This window comes from Nelumbo lutea, chromosome 5 (genome assembly GCF_056320005.1).
Source record: "Nelumbo lutea isolate HS-2025 chromosome 5, American lotus-T2T, whole genome shotgun sequence".
NCBI classification, from domain to species: Eukaryota; Viridiplantae; Streptophyta; class Magnoliopsida; order Proteales; family Nelumbonaceae; genus Nelumbo; species Nelumbo lutea.
This window is the reverse complement of record NC_142688.1, coordinates 30,440,407-30,459,837: the sequence shown is the minus strand read 5'-3', so window position 1 is coordinate 30,459,837 and position 19,431 is coordinate 30,440,407. Positions and strand designations below refer to the sequence as shown.

The following is a 19,431-nucleotide window of genomic DNA, read 5'->3' as shown; positions in this document are numbered from 1 at the left end:
TCAATCATTCAAAAGTAAAGTTGCAATTTTGAATTCTCTATTTTTTTTTTGTTTATAAAATTTGTATTCTTTTTTTCAATAGAAACCAGCCTCAACGGTAACTGTATGGGTATTTTGGGCATTTTTGTGCATCTTGTTAGAAGATTCTTACAAGGGGGTCGACTTGCTATTATGTCACAAATTTGAGGGGAGGTGATTGTAATTACCAAACTTCAGGAAAGGTTTTAGCAATGGTAAAAAAACTTTAGGGGAGATTTCAGCAATATATCCTTTATTTATTAACAATATTCGATTACAATATGAAGTCAAATTGGATTTAATGTATATGATCTGATAAGATTCAAATTTGAATATAAATATATCAAATTTGAATACACATATATCCAATATCCAATATGATTCACTCCATTTTGCATATACCCCTATATGTTTAACGGAAAAGTACACGATAACTCACTGCAGAATTCTTAATTCCACTGCAGACTTACAAAAATTCAAAATGTCAAATACCTCCAACCCATACACAAATGCCTGTCCATGAATTGGCATCAATTCCGAACTGACATCTACCCCAACTATACATTGGGCATTTGAGCCTAAGAATTCTGGCACTGGGCTGAACCGTCATTCTCCCTATGTTTAATTGGGTATATGGATACTTTTAACCTTCCTTTTTTGTTTTGTTATTAAGATTTCACATGAAGTCATTTTTATATTATTTATTATTCAGAAAAGGATGTCTTAAAAATTAAAATTATATTAAAATAGGCATATACTCAGCGGAAGATACCATATAATACGTCCAATACTTTGTGCCGTGGTCATATCATATGAGAATCTTCTATGATAGATAGAATAAGGATTCCCTACTCACAAAATCTGTTCCCACGGCCTTTCAGCCGTGCGTTGGGTACATCTTCGTGCTTTGTATGATTTTTTTGGGAGATATTCTCAATGCTTGACTGCAATGTCGGTGAGGTTAGTATGAGTTTGGATTTTGTGAAAGCAAAATCCTAATTCTCTAGGATGATGGAATACTGACAGCATGGCAAAGTTACAACTTCACCGAGTGACCTGGTCATCATTTGTGGGTTGGGAAACCTGCTCACAACAGAAAACTGTTCCCACTTATTCCAACATGATCTGTATCCACACATTGCAGACATGATGGGTCCAGTCTGATCATGGTGAGATGTGCAGATTTGGAAGCATGTTGGCACAGTTTTTGTTGTGAGCAGATCCCAATTCTTAGAGCTTGATGAGATGGCCAGATCTCTGCTCTCTACACAACACAATTACACAATAGGAACCCAAAATAGTAAATAGACCGAGACCGGCATTGGGCCCAACGTGGGCCACGTTACGTGGCTAGGAGTGAGAGGACTCATGGGCATTATTTCATTTACATATGGGACCTAATTTGTATATCTAGAAAGATAAAGGGTCTTTCAGCATTTTTACAAAAATATATAAACCTATAAAAGGGTCTTAAGTCTCAACTCTTAACTCTTGATCAGTTGATGATCCGTGCATGCATTTCACCTGTGGAGTTCCCCGCTTTCTATGATCGTCTGTTACCATCAACCATCTCGGATTATTTCTATTTGATCCGAGTTGTTCTTCGAGAATTCTCTCTGTAAGTTATGTTTCTTCAGATCTTCAATATTTTGTTTCTCTCTTCTTCTGGAGCTCTACCATTTTATCGAATATTGCATTGCTTCCGTTAGATCCGCTGGTTTCTCCCATGTTACTATTTGAATTTGTTTCCAGACGCTTGGTTACATTGATCTTTATGTTTCTTCGCAGTGTTTCTATAAATTTGGTTGCAGAGACCCCAATGGAGCTGGTTCTGATGTATGTTTTTCATGTCTTCATAAAGTTACGGCTTCGGAACATCCGCGTTGGAGATCAACGCCTTCTTATTATGATATTTCATATTCGTGTTTGATGGTTTATTTATTTATTTATGTTTTGCTTTTGCTGCTTTGCTTCCGGTTTCGATGTCATTTTGATTTCCTCTCTTATAATTGCCTTCTAGTTTTTACTGTATCTCGCATCGCAATCTTTGGGTTTTGGATTTTTAATTGCCATTTCATTTTATTTTTTGAGCCATTTTAGGGGAGAGAGTGAGAGACACCTGAAGCTTGCTTTCATGACTTCCATTTTTATGAGAGAAGTAAAGGATGAGGTGTTATTCGTTGATTGGCTACGTTTTCCTCCCATCCGTTTAGAGTTGAATTTTTCATCTGGTTTCTGTTTTTTCTCCTGCTTATTTGGCATTTATTTGTTTGAACAATCTTTTAACTAAAAAAGAAAAAGAAAAAAAAAAACAACCTTTTTGTCGGTTCCATGAAAAAGGACTAGGCTGCATTAACTTTCTTGCTAATCGCTAATTGCTTCGTGTATTCATTTACGAAGCGGATTAGCAACTGTGTTAAAGTGTTCAAAAATTAAAAGTCTGTGGAGTGTGGACCTCGTTGGAAATTCTTGCTATCCTTCATGAATACTTCGTTTGAATCGTTAAAAAACACCACAAATATCCACATTTCTAAGAAAAACTGTTAAAACTATTCTTTTATGTTATAGCTGGATAACTGCCATAAATGTTATTTCTCCACTTAATATAGAACTCTTATGAAGAAAGTAAACAATGAATCCCCATGTTTTCATTTATCTAGATAGATATAATTGACTACCACGTGTTGAACTGTTAAAGTTTTAAAACATGGATCTCTGAATCTTGTCAGAATTATTTTTGTCCTTATTATTTATATCAAATACTAAAAAGATCGTCAATGTCTAGAGTTCTGAAAAAATGTTATTATTTTTGAATAAAAAATGTTATTTATTATTATTTATTATTTTTTCAAATTTATCCAATTAACTCTCCCAAGTCCCAACTATTACATCGGATTCAAATTAATATAGAAATTATGACGTGAGCAAACAATTACTCCCTATGTATTTTGAATATGCCTAGCATCATTATACACTGAATTTTAAAGGCCTTCTGGTGGGATATTCTCAGAAATGCTAGGGAAGGATTAAAATTTTGCTGGAAATAATTGACATTCTGGTTTTCCTTTCCATTTTACAAAGAAGGAGATGGAAAAAAATAATAAGGAACCAAGAATTTGGGAATAAAATAGAGAGAACAAAAATGGATAAATAGATATATAACAGAGATAACAAAGAGGTTATTGAAATGAAGACAATAAGAAATAATACTAAAACTATGTAGATAACATTTTTATTTTTTCTATCAAGGGTGCTTGTGCTTTCTTAAAGTTACAACCAAATCTAAAAAATCCACCTAAATTTCTGTCAACTTCTGTGTTTCCAACTGAGTTTAAACGTGGCTCAAAATCTTAAATTAAATGCTTGATGTTAGTCTACTTCCGTGGGTTTATGCCTTAATACACGTTTTTTTTTTTTTTTTTTGCAGGACTGTGGAAATATCTCACTAGCTTGACATAATTAAACACTGCAGGCTGATTAAATTTTCAGAGCCCATGTATCCTTAAATTAAAGCCCAAGCTTGGCCATATTTGCTTGAATTATGGAAAGTGAAGACTTCAATGGGAGAAATGCGGTGGTCCATCCAACTTCTGAAAAACAGGAGAAAGATGTAGTTGATCTTCCAAAAGAAGAGGAAGTACATTGTGAATTGAAATCCTCAAACACCAGTGAAGAGCAGCTCGATTCAGATATAGTTGGTCTTACAAAAGAGGAGAAAGCACAGTGTGAATTGAAATCCTCAAATATCAGTGAAGAGCATCTCAATTCAGACATAGTTGATCTTCCAAAAGAGGAGGAAGCAAAATGTGAATTGAAATCCTCAAATATCAGTGAAGAGCATCTCAATTCAGACATAGTTGATCCTCCAAAAGAAGAGGAAGCACAGTGTGAATTGAAATCCTCGAACATCAGTGAAGAGCATCTCAATTCAGACATAGTTGATCCTCCAAAAGAAGAGGAAGCACAGTGTGAATTGAAATCCTCGAACATCAGTGAAGAGCATCTCAATGCAGACATAGTTGATCTTCCAAAAGAAGAGGATGTGCATTCTGAATTGAAATCTTCAAACATCAGTGAAGAGCATCTCAATTCAGACAAGGAAGGAGAGAACCCAAACATTGAGAGTGAGGAGTCTAGAGGATTGGAGTCTGAAAACCAAGAAGAGACAAAGCAGGTGGCAGAGAAGAATCTAGGTAAGGAGAAAGAGGCAGAACCTGCCTCTGATGGAACTGAGATTCGTGGTGTGGAACCTACACAGTCCTCGGATCTTGGCCCAGAGGCACAAAGGCCTACTTGGCCTGAAAAGGCTGAGACACTTAAGAACTTTGTTAAGGAGAAAGGAACAGTTGCTTTCTCTACTGTCGCTTCTGTATCTACTTTTCTTCATCGTCTTTCCAGAAGAAGAGATGAAGATAGACAAAAGTTTCCTCATGATGAAGAGTATCATGATAATTCAGGGATTAAGGAGGGAGAGGATTCTTCGTTGGGAAGCCAAGCAAAAGAAGCCTCTCAAAAAGCAGCGGAAAGATCCACATGGAATCCTTTTATCTATTTCAAGATTGCATGGGATGTAGATACACAGAGCAAAAGGGAGGAACAGGAAGAAGCATGCACTGAAGAATTAGTACAACCACTACCAATGAAGGGAAGAGTAATACTTTATACAAGGCTCGGTTGCCAGGAAAGTAAAGAGGTTAGGCTATTTCTACGTCAGAAAAGGCTAAGATACGTAGAGATTAACATTGACATCTTTCCGAGTCGAAAACTAGAACTGGAGAAGAGCACTGGATCTTCTGCTGTTCCTAAGGTGTTTTTCAATGAATTCCTGGCTGGAGGACTGAGTGAACTCAAGGCCATGGATGAATCTGGAAAACTTTCAGAGAGGATTCAAGACCTGATTACTCAAGAACCATCTGCTGCAGCTCCTATGCCACCATTTTCTGGTGAAGATGACATCTCCAGTAGTGGGACAGTGGATGAACTGGCTGTTATTGTTCGGAAGATGAGAGAAACTATTGTGATCAAGGACAGGTTTTATAGGTTACGCAGGTTCACCAACTGCTTTCTAGGGTCAGAGGCTACAGATTTTTTATCAGAGCATCAGTACTTGGAAAGAGAAGAGGTTAGTTCTTATGCACTTTTAATCTTGGGGAAAGCCTGAGCTTACATCCACTTAATTATGGTACCAGCATAAATGACTGTAAACATTCAGGATTCCAAGCCTCCAAATCTATTGAGGTCACCTCAGGGATCTTCTATGCAATAAACTGGCCTGATAAGGATGGTTCTCACAAGACAATTGCCCACATTTCTTCGTCTCTGGACAAAAATGTGACAAACATCCAGAGTCAAAGGTTTAATGGCAACAGGCCAATTTTTTGTTCAGAATATCTCCTAGGCAGGGGCCAATAGGGTAAGAGAGTCCCACTTCCCTGATTTATGTGATTAACCCAATAACACTCTTAGTTTAAGTTTATTTATACTGGATAATTGCCCTTTGGATTTTGATATTATTGGCCATAAAGGAAATCATACAATCTTGTAGGCCTGAGGTGTTCTATCAGTGTTCTAATTGTTATGGTTGTCTTAGGTTATCTGCTTTTAATTGAATATTAATTCTTCAAGGTTGGCTGGAGCTTTGAAGAGAGTATATGGATGTATTTATCTTTAAATATATATATATATATATATATATATATATATATATATATCTGTCTTGCTCTCATGCATTATATGTTAGTCTGGTATATAAGAGAATAACCATTAAAATGGTCAAACTTTTCTGGACCACGTTCAGTGACCTACAAATTGGCCTGTTATAACCATGTGCACAGAAAAAATCTTATCTGTATGATCTCTGACTAAAAAAGGCCACTACCCAATACTGGTCCCGGCTATCTTGGGTTTTGGGAGGGGTAGACTGGATATGGAACTAATCTCTACCATTTTTTGCATGAAATGGCTACCCTCATACTCAAACCCGTGGTTTCATGCTTATCAGTTCTTTCTGTGACCTTTAAAGATTCTGGGTCTTGAAGCCCCAGCATGAGTGCTGCGACCTCCTAACTTTTAATTCATTTTTTATGGTGCTTGACAAATCATATTGTATAACACTAAGACTTGGTAGCATTCTTGTTCTATCTCAATCCTATGTTCACTTAGTGTTCTTCTTTCTCCTGGTTTTTATGAGACAGGCTATTGAGCTTGGACGAAAGCTTGCAAACAAACATTTCTTTTGGCATGTTCTTGAGTATGTTTCTTGGCACTGTTCCTCTCAGGATATGCATACTTTCTCTCTACATCTTGTGTTAGTGTTGTTAGATTCAGATCAGACCATATGATTACACTATGATACAATCCCCAGAAAAGTTTTCTATATGATCTCTGTTTCCAAAATGTTGATTTGGTAAAATCTTCTTAAATATGATTACAAGGTGTTATGCAATATAATATTTTTGTTTTGAAACTTCTATTAAATATTAAATTAATGAAAATATGAGTTTTAAGTTTTTATTATTTTCATTGATTTTTCATTCACTTTTAATTGTGCAAATCGCATGGTCAGACGAATTGACCAGTGACCTGTCACATTCAGCGGGTTGATGCCCAGTCTGGTTTTGACAACACTATTTTGTGCTCACTATTTGACACATGTTCTGATGGGATGATTATTGCCTGTTTGTTCTCGATGAGGTTTTCTATCCAGCGAGAATGTCTTTGAAGATGGCAACCATTTATATCGGTTCTTGGATCATGATCCCATCATCTTGTCTCAATGTCACAATTTTCCAAGGGGCACCATTGATATGAAACCAAAGTCCATTGTCGAAATTGCATCAAGGTTGAGATATTTGTCATTCGCAATCTTTGAAGCTTACACCTCTGAGGATGGAAAACATGTCGATTACAGAAGTATCCATGGCAGTGAGGAGTTTGCAAGGTTTTCTGAATATTAAAATTTGAAGATATAAATGAAAAATGTTAACAAGTGTCTGTCAACTTTTTCTAATTTTCTTTTTCTATTTCTGCACAGGTATTTAAGAGTAGTTGAGGAGCTTCAGAGGGTAGATCTGCAGGATATATCCAGGGAGGAGAAACTTGCTTTCTTCATAAATCTGTATAATATGATGGCCATCCATGCAATATTACTCTGGGGTTATCCTGTTGGAGCATTGGGGCGGCGAAAAATGCTTGGAGACTTCAAGTATGTTGTTGGCGGATGCACCTACTCACTTTCATTTATTCATAATGGCATCTTAAGGGGAAATCAACGACCCCCATACAATCTGATGAAGCCCTTTAGTGTGAGAGACAGACGTTCCAAGGTGAGATATGGCAACCCCTGTTTCGAGTTTAGATAGTAGAGATTTGAATATCCATCTTATGCATTGCTCCAGACAAGTAATGGCTGTTGGACTGGATCAGGTATCCCTTTCAAATGCAGAACCACTAGTTCATTTTGCTCTGGTCTGTGGCACCCGGTCAGGGCCAGCTCTTCGATGCTACTCACCTGGAAACATTGACAAGGAGCTGAAGGAGGCAGCCTATGATTTTATAAGGAATGGAGGTGTAAATTTTGATGTGGAAGCAAAGGTGGCATCAGTCAATAGAATTCTTCGATGGTAAGTTTCTAAAGAATACAGGAACAATTTTTAGTGTTTATCAACATGATAATCATTTGCACAAAGAAAAGCTTCCTTCCTAGTATGGGCGAAGGTAATAACAAAGTCAGGACAGCTGGAGAGCAAGAGTTTTCTTTCTATACTTGTGCTAAGTTGGCATATTTCTAGTGGAATTACCCAATTTTTGGACTAATTACTTCTGGATGGTCTCCAGTCTGTGGTTGTTGTGAGTGGTTCATTCTGTTTCGAGAACCATGCATATCCCCAGAGATTATTCTAGTTCTTGTGATAACTAACATTGTGGTGGTCTGGCTTTGATTTCTCTTTGCTTCTAATTTTCAGGTATAGTGTAGACTTTGGCAAGAATGACACAGAGGTATTGAAGTATGTAGCCAACTATCTGGAGCCGGAGAAGTCAGAGAAGTTGCTGGAGTTGCTTACTAACACTCAATTGAAAATGACATACCAGACCTATGACTGGGGCTTGAACAATTAGCATTCAAATAAGCTTCCTTCTGTTTAATACCTTACATTCAGGCATAAGAGGTAGACATGGACCAAATGAGGGAAGAAGAAGATAGCTGCAATCTTCTTCCTTCTGTTACATAAAATCCTCAATGTGGGAATTTTCATACTCCCGTACCTAAGACAATCCTGTCCTTTTGAAGACCCACTTTATATGCCATATGCGGTTGAGCAACATCTTGTCAAAAATGAGTTTAAATGTTTACAGCATTTGAGAGAACAATTAATTCATCGGTTTTTATTTCCTTTTGCACCTTATGCAGATCAAATTTCTTACCCTGTAGCAGCACATCAATTCGGTTTTTACCTGTTCATTTTAATGTATGAGATGCCTCAAACTGCCGAATAATATCAATGACCAAACGAAAATGTGCAAATGATATCTTTTTCTTTTCGCAAGTATATTTACACCAATTTTGATGAAATAGCTCTCTACTTTGCAGTTTGCATACTAGTACAATAGTACCATCTACGAACTGGTCATTTCTTCCAATGTATTTTTGGTGTCTGATCCAATGCACATCTGACAAACATTTCATGATAGTTATAGTCTTTTAGAGCCTCTTCCCGCCCCATACGAAAGGGCATATTTGATGATACTCCTAGTAAAGATCATCGTGCTTCCCCAACCCATTGATTCGAAACGTAGTATGCCTCTACTTTGCATACTAGTACCATCTCCTAGTAAAGTATGCCATTGATACGAAACGTGGTACTGCTAACAGATCATCGTGCTTCCACAATCCATCAATCCATTTAACACCCATCAGTATTTATGGAACAAAAAATGTGTACGACCCAACCTACGGCCATACTTATTCTAACTAAGGTTCTAAATATTGATACGTCCGATACATTGGTAGGGGCGTATCAGGCAGTATCGGTATATATTTTTTTCTTTTTCAAAACCAATTCAGGGGGGCAGGTTTAAGGTTCCTCCACCCCCTGAACCAGTCAGAATCCCGATACACCATCTGTAGGGGCGTATTGCGGTGCTCCTGATACGATATGTGTTGATTTTTTGAACCTTGATTCTAACTAATGTTTTCGAACCGCTGTTGACTTAGACGGTTGGACCGTTCAATCCGAAAACCATAAAAGCAATCAGATTCCATTTTACTCCAAACCCTGACTAAAAACCATTGAATTGGTCAATAACCCATTGACCCAAGTGGTCGAACCACCAACCCGTTCAATAGTTTTGGTCATTTTTATATTTTAATTATTTTAATTTTTTTTATAAAAATGGGTGATCCCTAAAACTGGTGGCCAGAATAATTCCCATTCCTGATCGTTTTTTGAAACATTGGTTCTAACACAACCTAACCTGCTGCACCACCCATTGAAATCTAACCAAACCCATTCTACGGATAATGAGAATGCAGATGGAGGATGAGGGGAGAAATAGTATAGACGAATTTTGGGGGGAGGGAGCCAAATGCTTGCAAATTGGCATGGCATCCATATAACAAGTATTTCTTCTTGGAGTTGCAGGACCTATATTCAAGAGACGTGCAAACGTTGATTCCTCGTGTCATATTTTAATTGCTTTAAATCTTGGTTGGGCAATTTCAATAAGAGGCTGGTTCCTAGTAGTACTTAACCTGAATAATTATCAAGGCCAAGGAGGGGATGGTAGAAGGTTTTCTACTTTCCATTTCGACAAGGCTAGCAAGTAGCTAACCGCACTGCACATGAGACGCGGTGGGGCTCCTGAAATGGCGGGCAGCAGGCTGGATTCGCTAGAAGACAAGAATTTTTGCGGCCCCAATTCGTCTACAGTGTACAGGCTACAGCATGTTGGACAGGCAGTGAGCTGCCTTCTTTTCACACCACTGATATAACTTCCCAACAGGGCATAACTTCCAGTATAAACGCTTAGGGCCCATTTGGTTCCCTGGAATAGGAGTCTGGAATTGGATCCATTCCAACTATTTGATTGGATTGAATCAGAATTTCATTCCCATTTCTGGTAGAATGGCATTCCCCTATTTGAAGGAATAACCATTCCCTCCCTTTCCTTGGGAATCAAATCTCATTCCAGCTGATTACAATTCTCATTCTGATTCCTATCTGAAATCCTGATTGCAAAACAAACGGACCCTTAGATTCTGTTTGCTTGCTTGATTCTAGAAAGATGGCGGGTAACTGTGTTTGTTGTTGCCTTGACCCATCAAAGATTAAATTTTATGAGAAAGGATTGTCATACAACTCATATTTCCTTCTTTGTTTCTTCTCTTAACTCTACAACTCAACTACGTCTCATGTAGAGGCCTCTCTCACCCTCCCAACAATCCACAAATAAAGCACAAAGTTGTGAAGAAAAAATCCACTCCATCGACCAGAAAGGCAATCAAAATTGAATATCAATCGACATTTGTGCTTCATTCATATCAACTGTGAAGCCAAAACTCCAATTCTCCAAACTGATGTGCGGATAGGTTAAGACCATCAGCAACTGAAACCTGCGCCAAAAATAGAGGGATCAGGTTAAAATGATAGAAATGGGCTTTAATAACAATACGACTGCTGTATTGACAACTCGTAATGGTAACCCCAGGATACATAAAAGGAGGTTAAGCTATCATCTCAAAGGAAGCAATTGGTTCTCATATTTGATGAAATGGTCCAACTCTTCTGTTCCCTGGAAAAATTTTATTAAAAAGATACAGAAGAGGACCGGGACTCTTCTGTTATTTAATGAAATGGTCCAACTCTTCTGTTATCTGACCACTTATGCCACTGCTGAAATGTTATTTTGCATGCCAAGGAAAAGGCAGTAATGACTAATCATTACACATTTAAGAAACGTACACGAAGGTCATGTCTTTTTGAGGATAATACACCAGTTAGATTTATCATAGAACTGATCAAGGATGATGGCATTGCTGACGCCAGATGCTAACCTGCAAAAAGATGGGAAAAAAAAAGATGAAAACCTTTTGTATAGATAGAATGCAGTCAGAACCAGGTTAATAAAAAACAAAATATGAAAATGTGAATGATTACAAGAATCCGCCTGAGAATTTTATAGGTTAGGATATTATATGTGGCATATCCATGTCTTCATCAGACACTCTTCATGTGTACTATTCAGCTGAACAACTCTTGACAGTTTCCATTACATTATGGTTACACAGTCAGTGTGATGAAAATACATCATACACTGCCCGGTTCAAACTTAACACCTGTAGAATGTCTGGCATCATCCCTCTAAATGGGTTAGTGATTGCTCTGTGAGATAATTCTTATACATTAATGTACAACAAATATTCTCCATTCATGAATGAGTCTTCATTCCTTCTGGTGGATAAGGATTGAAAATGCAACTGTAGTTCCACCATGAAGAGCCTCCTAATGTAGGATGCTAGAAGCCAAATAGAATACACTCACAAAAGCCACAGATATAATATAAAGTATTCCCCTTCCTTACAAGGTCAAGTAGCTTGTACCTTTTTTTTTCTGATAAAGGTAAGGCATAACTTGACAGAGTGGTTCTAAATGAGTTTGGTTCAAAAGCATACGACAACATATCAAAATGGATAAAACAGAGACAAACAAATATTCAAAATAGTTCCTATAAGCTGTCTCACATGATTTTTTAATTGATCACTGAACACACACAGAGAATTGTGAATGTGAAATGTGAGAATACAGATTGACACATAGGAGAGAAATATATAGAAATATGGTCACAAACAAAAATTATATTTAAAATATAATAGTAGCAATAACTAAGAGGAAGGAAAAACTATAGAAATATTATGAGATTATTAGAATAAAAGATAGGTTCAAAAGGAAAAAAAATTGGATGATCCTAGAAAACTGAATTATTTCTAGGCATAGTTTTCAAGGTGCCAAGGCGAGGCTAGGTGAGAAGGGGGCCGCCTTGTCTTTTTCTTTGCTTCATGGGGCTACACAACAGGGGGTAGCCCATCCCCTTTCCCTTAACCCCCCAACCCCTGGTGGCAACGGGATTTGATCCCAGGTCTCTACTCCGACGAGTCAGAAAACCTACCAACTGAGCCACCATCAGTTGGCCTATTTTAGTTTAATAGTGCCTATTTTATAATTATAATGTCAAAAAATAAAGAACAAAAAAGAATATAATACATAATATAAAACTGTTTGGCGATTAGGTGAGGCGAGCCTCAAAGGGCGCCTTGTCGCCTTGACAACTATGTTTCTAGGCCTAACGAGATATAGATGGGAAACAAAAACCAAACTTGGTCTAATAAAAATGTTGAAATATCCTTATTGCATGTCTTGATGATAGAGCTCTAGCAATGCTAGTGCTATTTATGACAAAAGAATTATAAACAAAAAAGCCTAAAGGTGTTGTGAAAATGAACATATATTTTAATGGTGCATAAGCAACTCTGCTTAGGGAAAGATAAAAAGAAAACAAAGAAAAGCTACAAAGCCATTAGCAGAGCAAATAATGTTGTTACCTTTCCAACTCGCCTTCAATGAACACATGGTAATACCTATTGTAAACAACAGCACCCTTTTTATCATCTTTTTTTGCCAACCCATTTGCAAGAGCCCGAGCAGATTCACCACTGACTTCTGCACGATGATATGGTAAGTGCCAAGGGACGAAATATTCCTGTTGGCTCTTATTGTTAGTCCAATTTTCATAAGCCACTGAACCATCTAGCTTTTGCAAATGTGTATGTTTATTTGACATTTGTTTCTCCTGACAATCTCCAAAACTATTCTCCTCAGTTTCTGATATGCTCTCTAGTGTTAAGGAAGAAGGACTACGGACACGAGGACTACCAGGACCTATCCACTCCTCTGTGTACTTATTTGTAAGAGGGGTCCACTTTGTAACCAATGACTTATCTTCCTGTTCTACAGCCCAAACCGTTATTAGAACCAGGCCACCCTTCTTAACAACTCGAACTAATTCTTCTATAGCTTTCTTCCTTCTACTTTCTGTGCTTAGGTGATGCAATACAGCAATAGAGATTGCTGCATCACCAAAACCTGTTCTATAAGGAAGATTTACAGCATCTGCAACCATTACTTCATGACCTCTTCCTGCACATATATTGATCAGAGGTGCACTTATATCACAGCCTATAAAAAAGTAATCAGGATTTAAACCCAAATATTTCCCATTCCCACATCCTGCATCCAGGATGAGAGATCCGAGTGGCAAGGAGTTCAAAAATGTGGCCACTTTTGGCCATTTAGCAAATCGAGTGGAGCTAAAATGGGGAGCAATGGCATCATAAACATGATGAACATACTTCTTTTCAATGTCTGGGGTGGATTGGACACTTGAAAAGGAACACCTCTCATCATGGCATACTGATATAGACTTTTGAATATGAAGTCCTCCCTCTGATACAAGTGAAGAAAATCCAGGCGAACCATCTTCTTGAAAATCTGTCATCGATTTGAAGGTTCTCAGATGACCAACACTAAGTACTATGCCAGAAAGAGAAGGAAAGACCTCATGAGATTGATGAAGGTATCTCCTTGCCCTTGTAACATTAAAAAACATAAGATTGCAACACAGGCTCTAAGTTGATACCCTGCAATGATACCATCATACTACAGTGATGAATAATCCAATTTCACACATTACACATGCATAAAAAAGTGCTACAAGAAGTGAGTCACAAGTTTCCTTAAAACTTATTGGGCAAGTATCACAAGCCCAACAAAATTTAGAAGCACAAATATAAGGATTCATTTTGAAGTTCACAAGACCAGTGACAGAAAACTTATTTAGCAGCAAAATCTTCCTTCTGCAAGTTGACATAAAACATGATAATATGTGATGCAAAATGAACATTATTGAAATATAAATGTCCAGGGTAAGCAATAAGTGGGATGCAGAATACTACCCAATGTAAAATTTCAAATTAAAGGCCAATTATTCCAAAATTACAAGTTATAGACCAATTATACAAACAACACATAGTTCTGCAACAGAAATTACTTTTTTCGTGGGGGAGGGGTTTGCATTTTTTTCCTTGTTTTATTGGTTTTAGGAATAATTTAAGTAGGAGCCCAATTATTTTTCAAGTCTGCACTTTTGGTAAAATTTGTATTTATTATTTACAAAAACTCCTGCACTTAATCATGAATTAAGTATTCATAGTAGTTCCTGGATTATCTTGTGTATATTTCAGCGTTTTCTGGTGTATTAGTTCTAATATTAGAAATGTTTTGATAGTCTATAAATACGGATTTCTGTAATAGAAATGTTTGGAGAATATTGAATTCACAAAATTCCAAACCTTTTATTCTTAATTTAGTAGATCAAGCACGAATTTGGGATTAGGACACCATGGAAATCGCCAAATCAGTTTTGGTATGTTCAAGATCGCGAGTTGGGAATTGGGAGTGAACAAGAAGGGAATCTCTTTCTCTTAGGTTACAATCCATGAATCCCGTGATGACATTTATGAATTAGGTTACAATGTATAAAGTGAATGTCAACACCCAAAAACCCACTCCCAAAAAAAGCACCAATTGTATTATGGTATACGCAAAAAGCTCCCCAGATAGAGAGATAAGAGAGCCCATTTTGAAGAAATTTCGAATTAGTAAATTCATACGGATTTTTTCCCACAAACATTCAAAACCATATGATTTGAACAAATAGGTTTTTCCTGCTAAAACTATAGAAACTCAAAATCTGAATGTCAACAAAATCTGGGGAATCGATTAGCAAACAAGATATATATTACAGAAGGGAGCAAAAGGCAGAATGAATATGAGCTTCAGTGAGATTGAATTGAAATAATAAGAATACAAAGCTAACCAGTAAGATTGAGAGATACGAAGGAGAATAGAAAACTTACCCGATCAGAGTAAGCGAGCGTTAGTTGCTGTGATCCGGTGCCGTACGCAGGGAATACCGACGAACGTATTGACTTTAATCATCAGGGGCTAGCGCCGGAGTACGGTTTAACTTGGACTCAGATTGAAAAGGGTGGAGTGTTGACGAACTGTAATCTAGGCCGTAGCTCGGAGTCGAGAGTACGGGTGAGCAAGTGTGTAGGCTCTGAGCAGAGCAGAGCAATGTTAGGGCATTTCGACTTCGAGAGTCGAGAGTCGAGAGTCTAGTCTAGAGCTGTAATGTGGGCCGTGCGACTTCGAGAGTCGAGAGTCTAGTCTAGAGCTGTAATGTGGGCCGGGCCGGCACGGCCCCTGCTGGGCCATGCCAGGCCTAGTCTGCAGAGACGATACGACATGGTTAGACCTGTTTATGGGCCGGGCCGGATTTTTACTCTTCAATAATGAAAATATATTAGGTTCGAGCCCGGCCCTCATAAAAAGCCCGAAGCCCGAGCCTGAGTCCGAATCTCGACCTAATAAATAAAATTAGAAAATTTCCCTATTTCGGCCATCTATTACTGTTCATGGTGCTATCAAGCATTTCACTTACATTCTCATTCTGGTTTTCACTGTTATCGTGGAGGTCTGGGGCCACCAGCTCTTCAGTGAAGGAGTTCTTTAGTTCTTTTCTCGTAAACTTTCTCAAGGCTTCCATTAATGCAGCATCTCGAGCTTCAATCCAAGCTCGCTGCTTAGCTCAGAACTTCTGTTCTCTATCCAACCGGGCTGCCTCCTGCCTCCTCCATTCTTCCTCCCTGGACATCCTCTCTTGTTCCTTGTGTTCTAAGGTCTTCAGCATTTTCTCCAGACAGGCCTCTTGCGTCTCCATTAACTTCCTCATCTGCGAGTCCACGAACTCTCTAATCTTCGACTTCCAGCTCCGTCGACCCCTCTTAAATCCTTGGCAGTCTTTCGACATCATCATCATCTTCTTCTTCTCCTTTTAGTCGTTTCCCATGTAGGCAATGGCGTTGAGATCATTGTCGTTGTTTTCAGACGACGAAGAATCCAATTCAGAGGAATAAGACAGGCTGAGGCTCTCACTGAACTTTTGAGCTTGCAAAGCTTCCTGGGTACTGATATTTGTGGTTCTAAATCGAATACTGGTTTCAGCAACTCGGGTTTTGACAGTGATTAGACCTGTTCATGGGCCGGGCAAGGCTTTGACTCTTCATTAATAGAAATATGTTAGGCCCGAGCCCGAGCCTGGCCCGACCAATGGGCCTACAATTTGGGCCGAGCCCAAGCCCGAAGCCCGACCTAATAAAAAAAATTAGAAATTTTTCCTATTCAATAATCAATATAAATCAGAATTTATTTACATTAAAAATATATATAAATTCAAAATTTATTTATATTAAAAAAAGAATATAAAAAAGGGAAAGAGGATATGGAGAAGAAGAATTCAGTTGGAAAAAGAAGGAAAAGAGGTGAAAAAAATAGGGGTATTCAACTAGGGTTTTTAGGTTTAGTTATAGGTCGGGCCGGCTCGGGCTCGAGCCGGGCTATTTTGACAAATCCCAAGCTCGGCTCGAATTTATTGCGGATCGGGCTTTTTGGCCCGAGGTTAAGCCCGCATGCCTATATACCTGTTCAAGCCCGTCCAGGGGCTAGGCCGGGCCTGGCTGGCCTGTTGGGCCACACCGGCCCATGAACAAGTCTAACAGTGTTCACTAATCAGTTCGCGTTAGAGAGAGAGAGAGAGAGAGAGAGAGAGAGAGAGAACTCACCGTCGCCGCCAGAGTTGTTGCATCGGTGAACATTTGTTGCCTCATTGTGGAGTGTGGAGGATATGGAGATTTGAGAAGGGTTTGACCGGAAAAAGAAGGGAAAGAGGCAAAGAGGTAAAAAAAAGAGGGGGGGTATTCGACTAGGGTTTTTAGGTTTAATTTTAGGTCGGGCTGGGTTATTTTGGCAAATCCCGAGCCTGACTCGAATTTATTGCGGGCTGGGCTTTTTGGCCCGAGGTTAAGCCCACTGGCCCATATACCTGTTCAAGCCCGTCCGGGGGCCGAGGGCCCGTCCGGCCACCCAGCCCATGAACAGGTCTAAACATAGTATAGTTAGGGCTGTAATCGGATCGGATTCAGATTGGATGCAGCAAAATCCGCATCCGATCCGAATTGCAATTGGATTTAAAGACTCGAAATCAAATTGGAATTCTAATGGATTCGAATTGGACTTGAATTTAATCCGATTCCGTTCTAAATTTTCTAAAATACTAGAAAATTATAAATTTATTTTTTTAACTTTTATATATAATAAATTGATATAAATATAACATAATAAATTTATTATAATATAATCAAAATCGGATTTTAATCGGATCAAATGGGTTAAATCCAAATTCCATATGATTATTAATCGGATGTAGATTGTAACATTTAATTCCATCCGATTATATAAATATATCATCCAAATCCAAGATAATTGGATCAGACGTGGACTTGAGCCTCGGATTTTTTACTATGATTGACAAGCCTAGGCACAATACCGGCTTGGTATGGGTGTGGCACATGAGAATATAATCATTGGAGGGAGGCCAAGTGACCAACGACTATATTTGTATAATTTTTTCAATGATTTTTTTCTTTTTTAGTATAGATTAAATTTGAAGTGAAATAAATTTTCACAATTTTTTTTCAATTTATTGTCTATATTTCATGTTAATTTTCTTCTGTTATATGCTTTTTTTTTCTAATTTTTCTTTGGAAAAATGAAAAAGAAAAAGTAGACCCAGCCTGAGCTAGACCCAACATGTCTAGGAACGGGGTCATAGCCCATAGGCCATGTCAAAGCCTGACCTAGGCTACCCAGGGGACCATGCTACCCAAGCACGGACCGACACATATGGCATCTAGGCTACCATCAGTCCATGCCATGCCCACATTACAGGTTAGTCGAGATTGAAGTGGTTAGAGAGAGAGAGAGTTAAAACTTAAAAGTTAAGGGAAAATTTACGATCAGTAACTTGTATTTTGGCTTGAGTTACAATTCCGTCTCTAAACATTAAAATGTGATAATATAGTCCATGAACTTTCAAAATGCAATAATCTAGTACCTACCATTAACCATTTATTAAGTGTCATGTGAAAAGATACAAATGCCCTTCAAGTGCAATCTAATTTTCTTTATCAACTATATGCTAAAATCAAAACCAACCATCAAACTTTTCAGCCTCAACAAGCTACACTCAATGGGAGATGAACAATGAACAAAGCAATAATTAAAATCATTTCAAATTTAGTTCCCTTAAAGGAGAGAGAGAGAGAGAGAGAAAGAGAGAGATAGCTTGGTTAACTTGATTTCTAGCAGCGGTAGCATTCCTCACAATCAGAACTCTTTTCTCTCCCAAAACCTTCAGATCAAAATCAAATGTTGGATATTCGTCGATGCTATACAGCTCTTTGAAGCTTGCTCATCTCTTGTTTTTCTCAACCGCTCTTGGCACAACTCTTTGGATTACCTTTATCGGTGGAATTATCATGTTCAAGTATGTTAGCCCCCACTTCTCTCGTCTCCCACTCTATCTCTTATATAATCCCCAAATTTCCATCCTTCCAGTAACTATAGACTATGGTATGAATTTTGATAAGAAATTTAAAACTTGTTCATCGATTTCTCAATTACTAGTTTCTCCCTTGTTCTAGAAATCTTCTGAGGCACCAGTTCACGAACCTGCAGAGCAAGGTGTTTTTGGTATATTTTTCGTTGGTTGGGGTCTATTGTGCAATATCCATGGAATCCTTCAGGTACCTCCATCCATGGCGATCATTGTCCTCTGCGGAACGATATCAGCTTGGGTTTTTTATCTCTTTCTTTGCCTTCAATCTCGCCAATTTGTTCATATTCACGCCCATGACCATTGAGGTAATTTATCAGTGATAACTGTGTGAATTCAATTAATCAATTAAGGGCATTTTTGTCATGAAACAATGGTGAACAGTGTGTTTTATTTTCAAAGGTAATTTTGATATTACTATATGTCTTAAATCACATATGAGGTCACATGATATACATAACTGAGGGTCCATTAACAGCAGGTACTAGATTGTTGCGTTTTAAAAGTTCAAGTACTGAATTATTGCATTTTAAATTTTGATGATCAAATTGTCACTCCAGCCAAAGTACAAGTGCTGATCGGAAATTTTCCCAAAAGTTAAATTACAAAGACTCGTTCTACTATGGGTTCAAGCGACAAGTATCGCCTAAAGTTTCATTTGCAATAGAAATCTCCTCCTACTATGGCAGATAATGGAGTTAAATTACCAAAATATCCATATAAACTTTTTTTATTTTCTTTTCTTCACCCATTTTCTAATTGATCCAAAAATATCTCTATTGTTGTATCTCCATCACTTCTCGCCAAATGAGAAAATAAATTCCAACAAAAATTACGAGTGAA

At 37.9% G+C, this 19,431-nt stretch overlaps 2 protein-coding genes across 6 annotated transcripts; one reads left to right on the top strand and one right to left on the bottom strand.

Moving 5' to 3' along the window:
- Positions 1 to 1,509: 1,509 nt before the first annotated feature.
- Positions 1,510 to 8,541, top strand: LOC148851394 (uncharacterized). 3 transcript variants are annotated; one of them, XM_088945569.1, is made up of 8 exons: positions 1,510 to 1,636; positions 1,807 to 1,854; positions 3,446 to 5,140; positions 6,213 to 6,268; positions 6,725 to 6,958; positions 7,052 to 7,343; positions 7,444 to 7,640; positions 7,983 to 8,541. In XM_088945569.1, exons 3-8 carry the CDS (start codon positions 3,560 to 3,562, stop codon positions 8,134 to 8,136), a joined length of 2,514 nt encoding a protein of 837 aa, XP_088801695.1. In that variant the 5' UTR covers positions 1,510 to 1,636; positions 1,807 to 1,854; positions 3,446 to 3,559; the 3' UTR covers positions 8,137 to 8,541. The 3 variants fall into 3 exon arrangements, with proteins under 3 accessions (XP_088801695.1, XP_088801696.1, XP_088801697.1); XM_088945570.1 differs by having other exon boundaries at positions 1,807 to 1,878; XM_088945571.1 differs by lacking the exon at positions 1,807 to 1,854 and having other exon boundaries at positions 1,512 to 1,636.
- Positions 8,542 to 10,318: 1,777 nt separating this feature from the next.
- LOC148851393 (S-adenosyl-L-methionine-dependent methyltransferases superfamily protein) lies at positions 10,319 to 15,405 on the bottom strand. Of its 3 annotated transcripts, none has more exons than XM_088945567.1 (5): positions 14,990 to 15,283; positions 13,424 to 13,562; positions 12,617 to 13,211; positions 10,980 to 11,071; positions 10,319 to 10,630 (listed from the first exon to the last, which is right to left on the bottom strand). In XM_088945567.1, exons 2-4 carry the CDS (start codon positions 13,548 to 13,550, stop codon positions 10,987 to 10,989), a joined length of 807 nt encoding a protein of 268 aa, XP_088801693.1. In that variant the 5' UTR covers positions 13,551 to 13,562; positions 14,990 to 15,283; the 3' UTR covers positions 10,319 to 10,630; positions 10,980 to 10,986. The 3 variants fall into 3 exon arrangements, with proteins under 3 accessions (XP_088801693.1, XP_088801692.1, XP_088801691.1); XM_088945566.1 differs by having other exon boundaries at positions 13,424 to 13,711; positions 14,990 to 15,277; XM_088945565.1 differs by having other exon boundaries at positions 12,617 to 13,711; positions 14,990 to 15,405.
- Positions 15,406 to 19,431: the final 4,026 nt, after the last annotated feature.

Bases quoted from the DNA above. Each gene is read 5' to 3' on its own strand.
- LOC148851394 (XM_088945569.1), top strand. From the start codon at position 3,560: ATGGAAAGTGAAGACTTCAATGGGAGAAATGCGGTGGTCCATCCAACT. The intron at 7,344-7,443 runs GTGAGATATGGC...GGACTGGATCAG, and splicing joins TGAGAGACAGACGTTCCAAG to GTATCCCTTTCAAATGCAGA. The intron at 7,641-7,982 runs GTAAGTTTCTAA...TCTAATTTTCAG, and splicing joins GTCAATAGAATTCTTCGATG to GTATAGTGTAGACTTTGGCA.
- LOC148851393 (XM_088945565.1), bottom strand. From the start codon at position 13,680: ATGTTTTTTAATGTTACAAGGGCAAGGAGATACCTTCATCAATCTCAT. The intron at 11,072-12,616 runs GTAACAACATTA...ATCTTTTTGCAG, and splicing joins ATTGAAGGCGAGTTGGAAAG to GTTAGCATCTGGCGTCAGCA.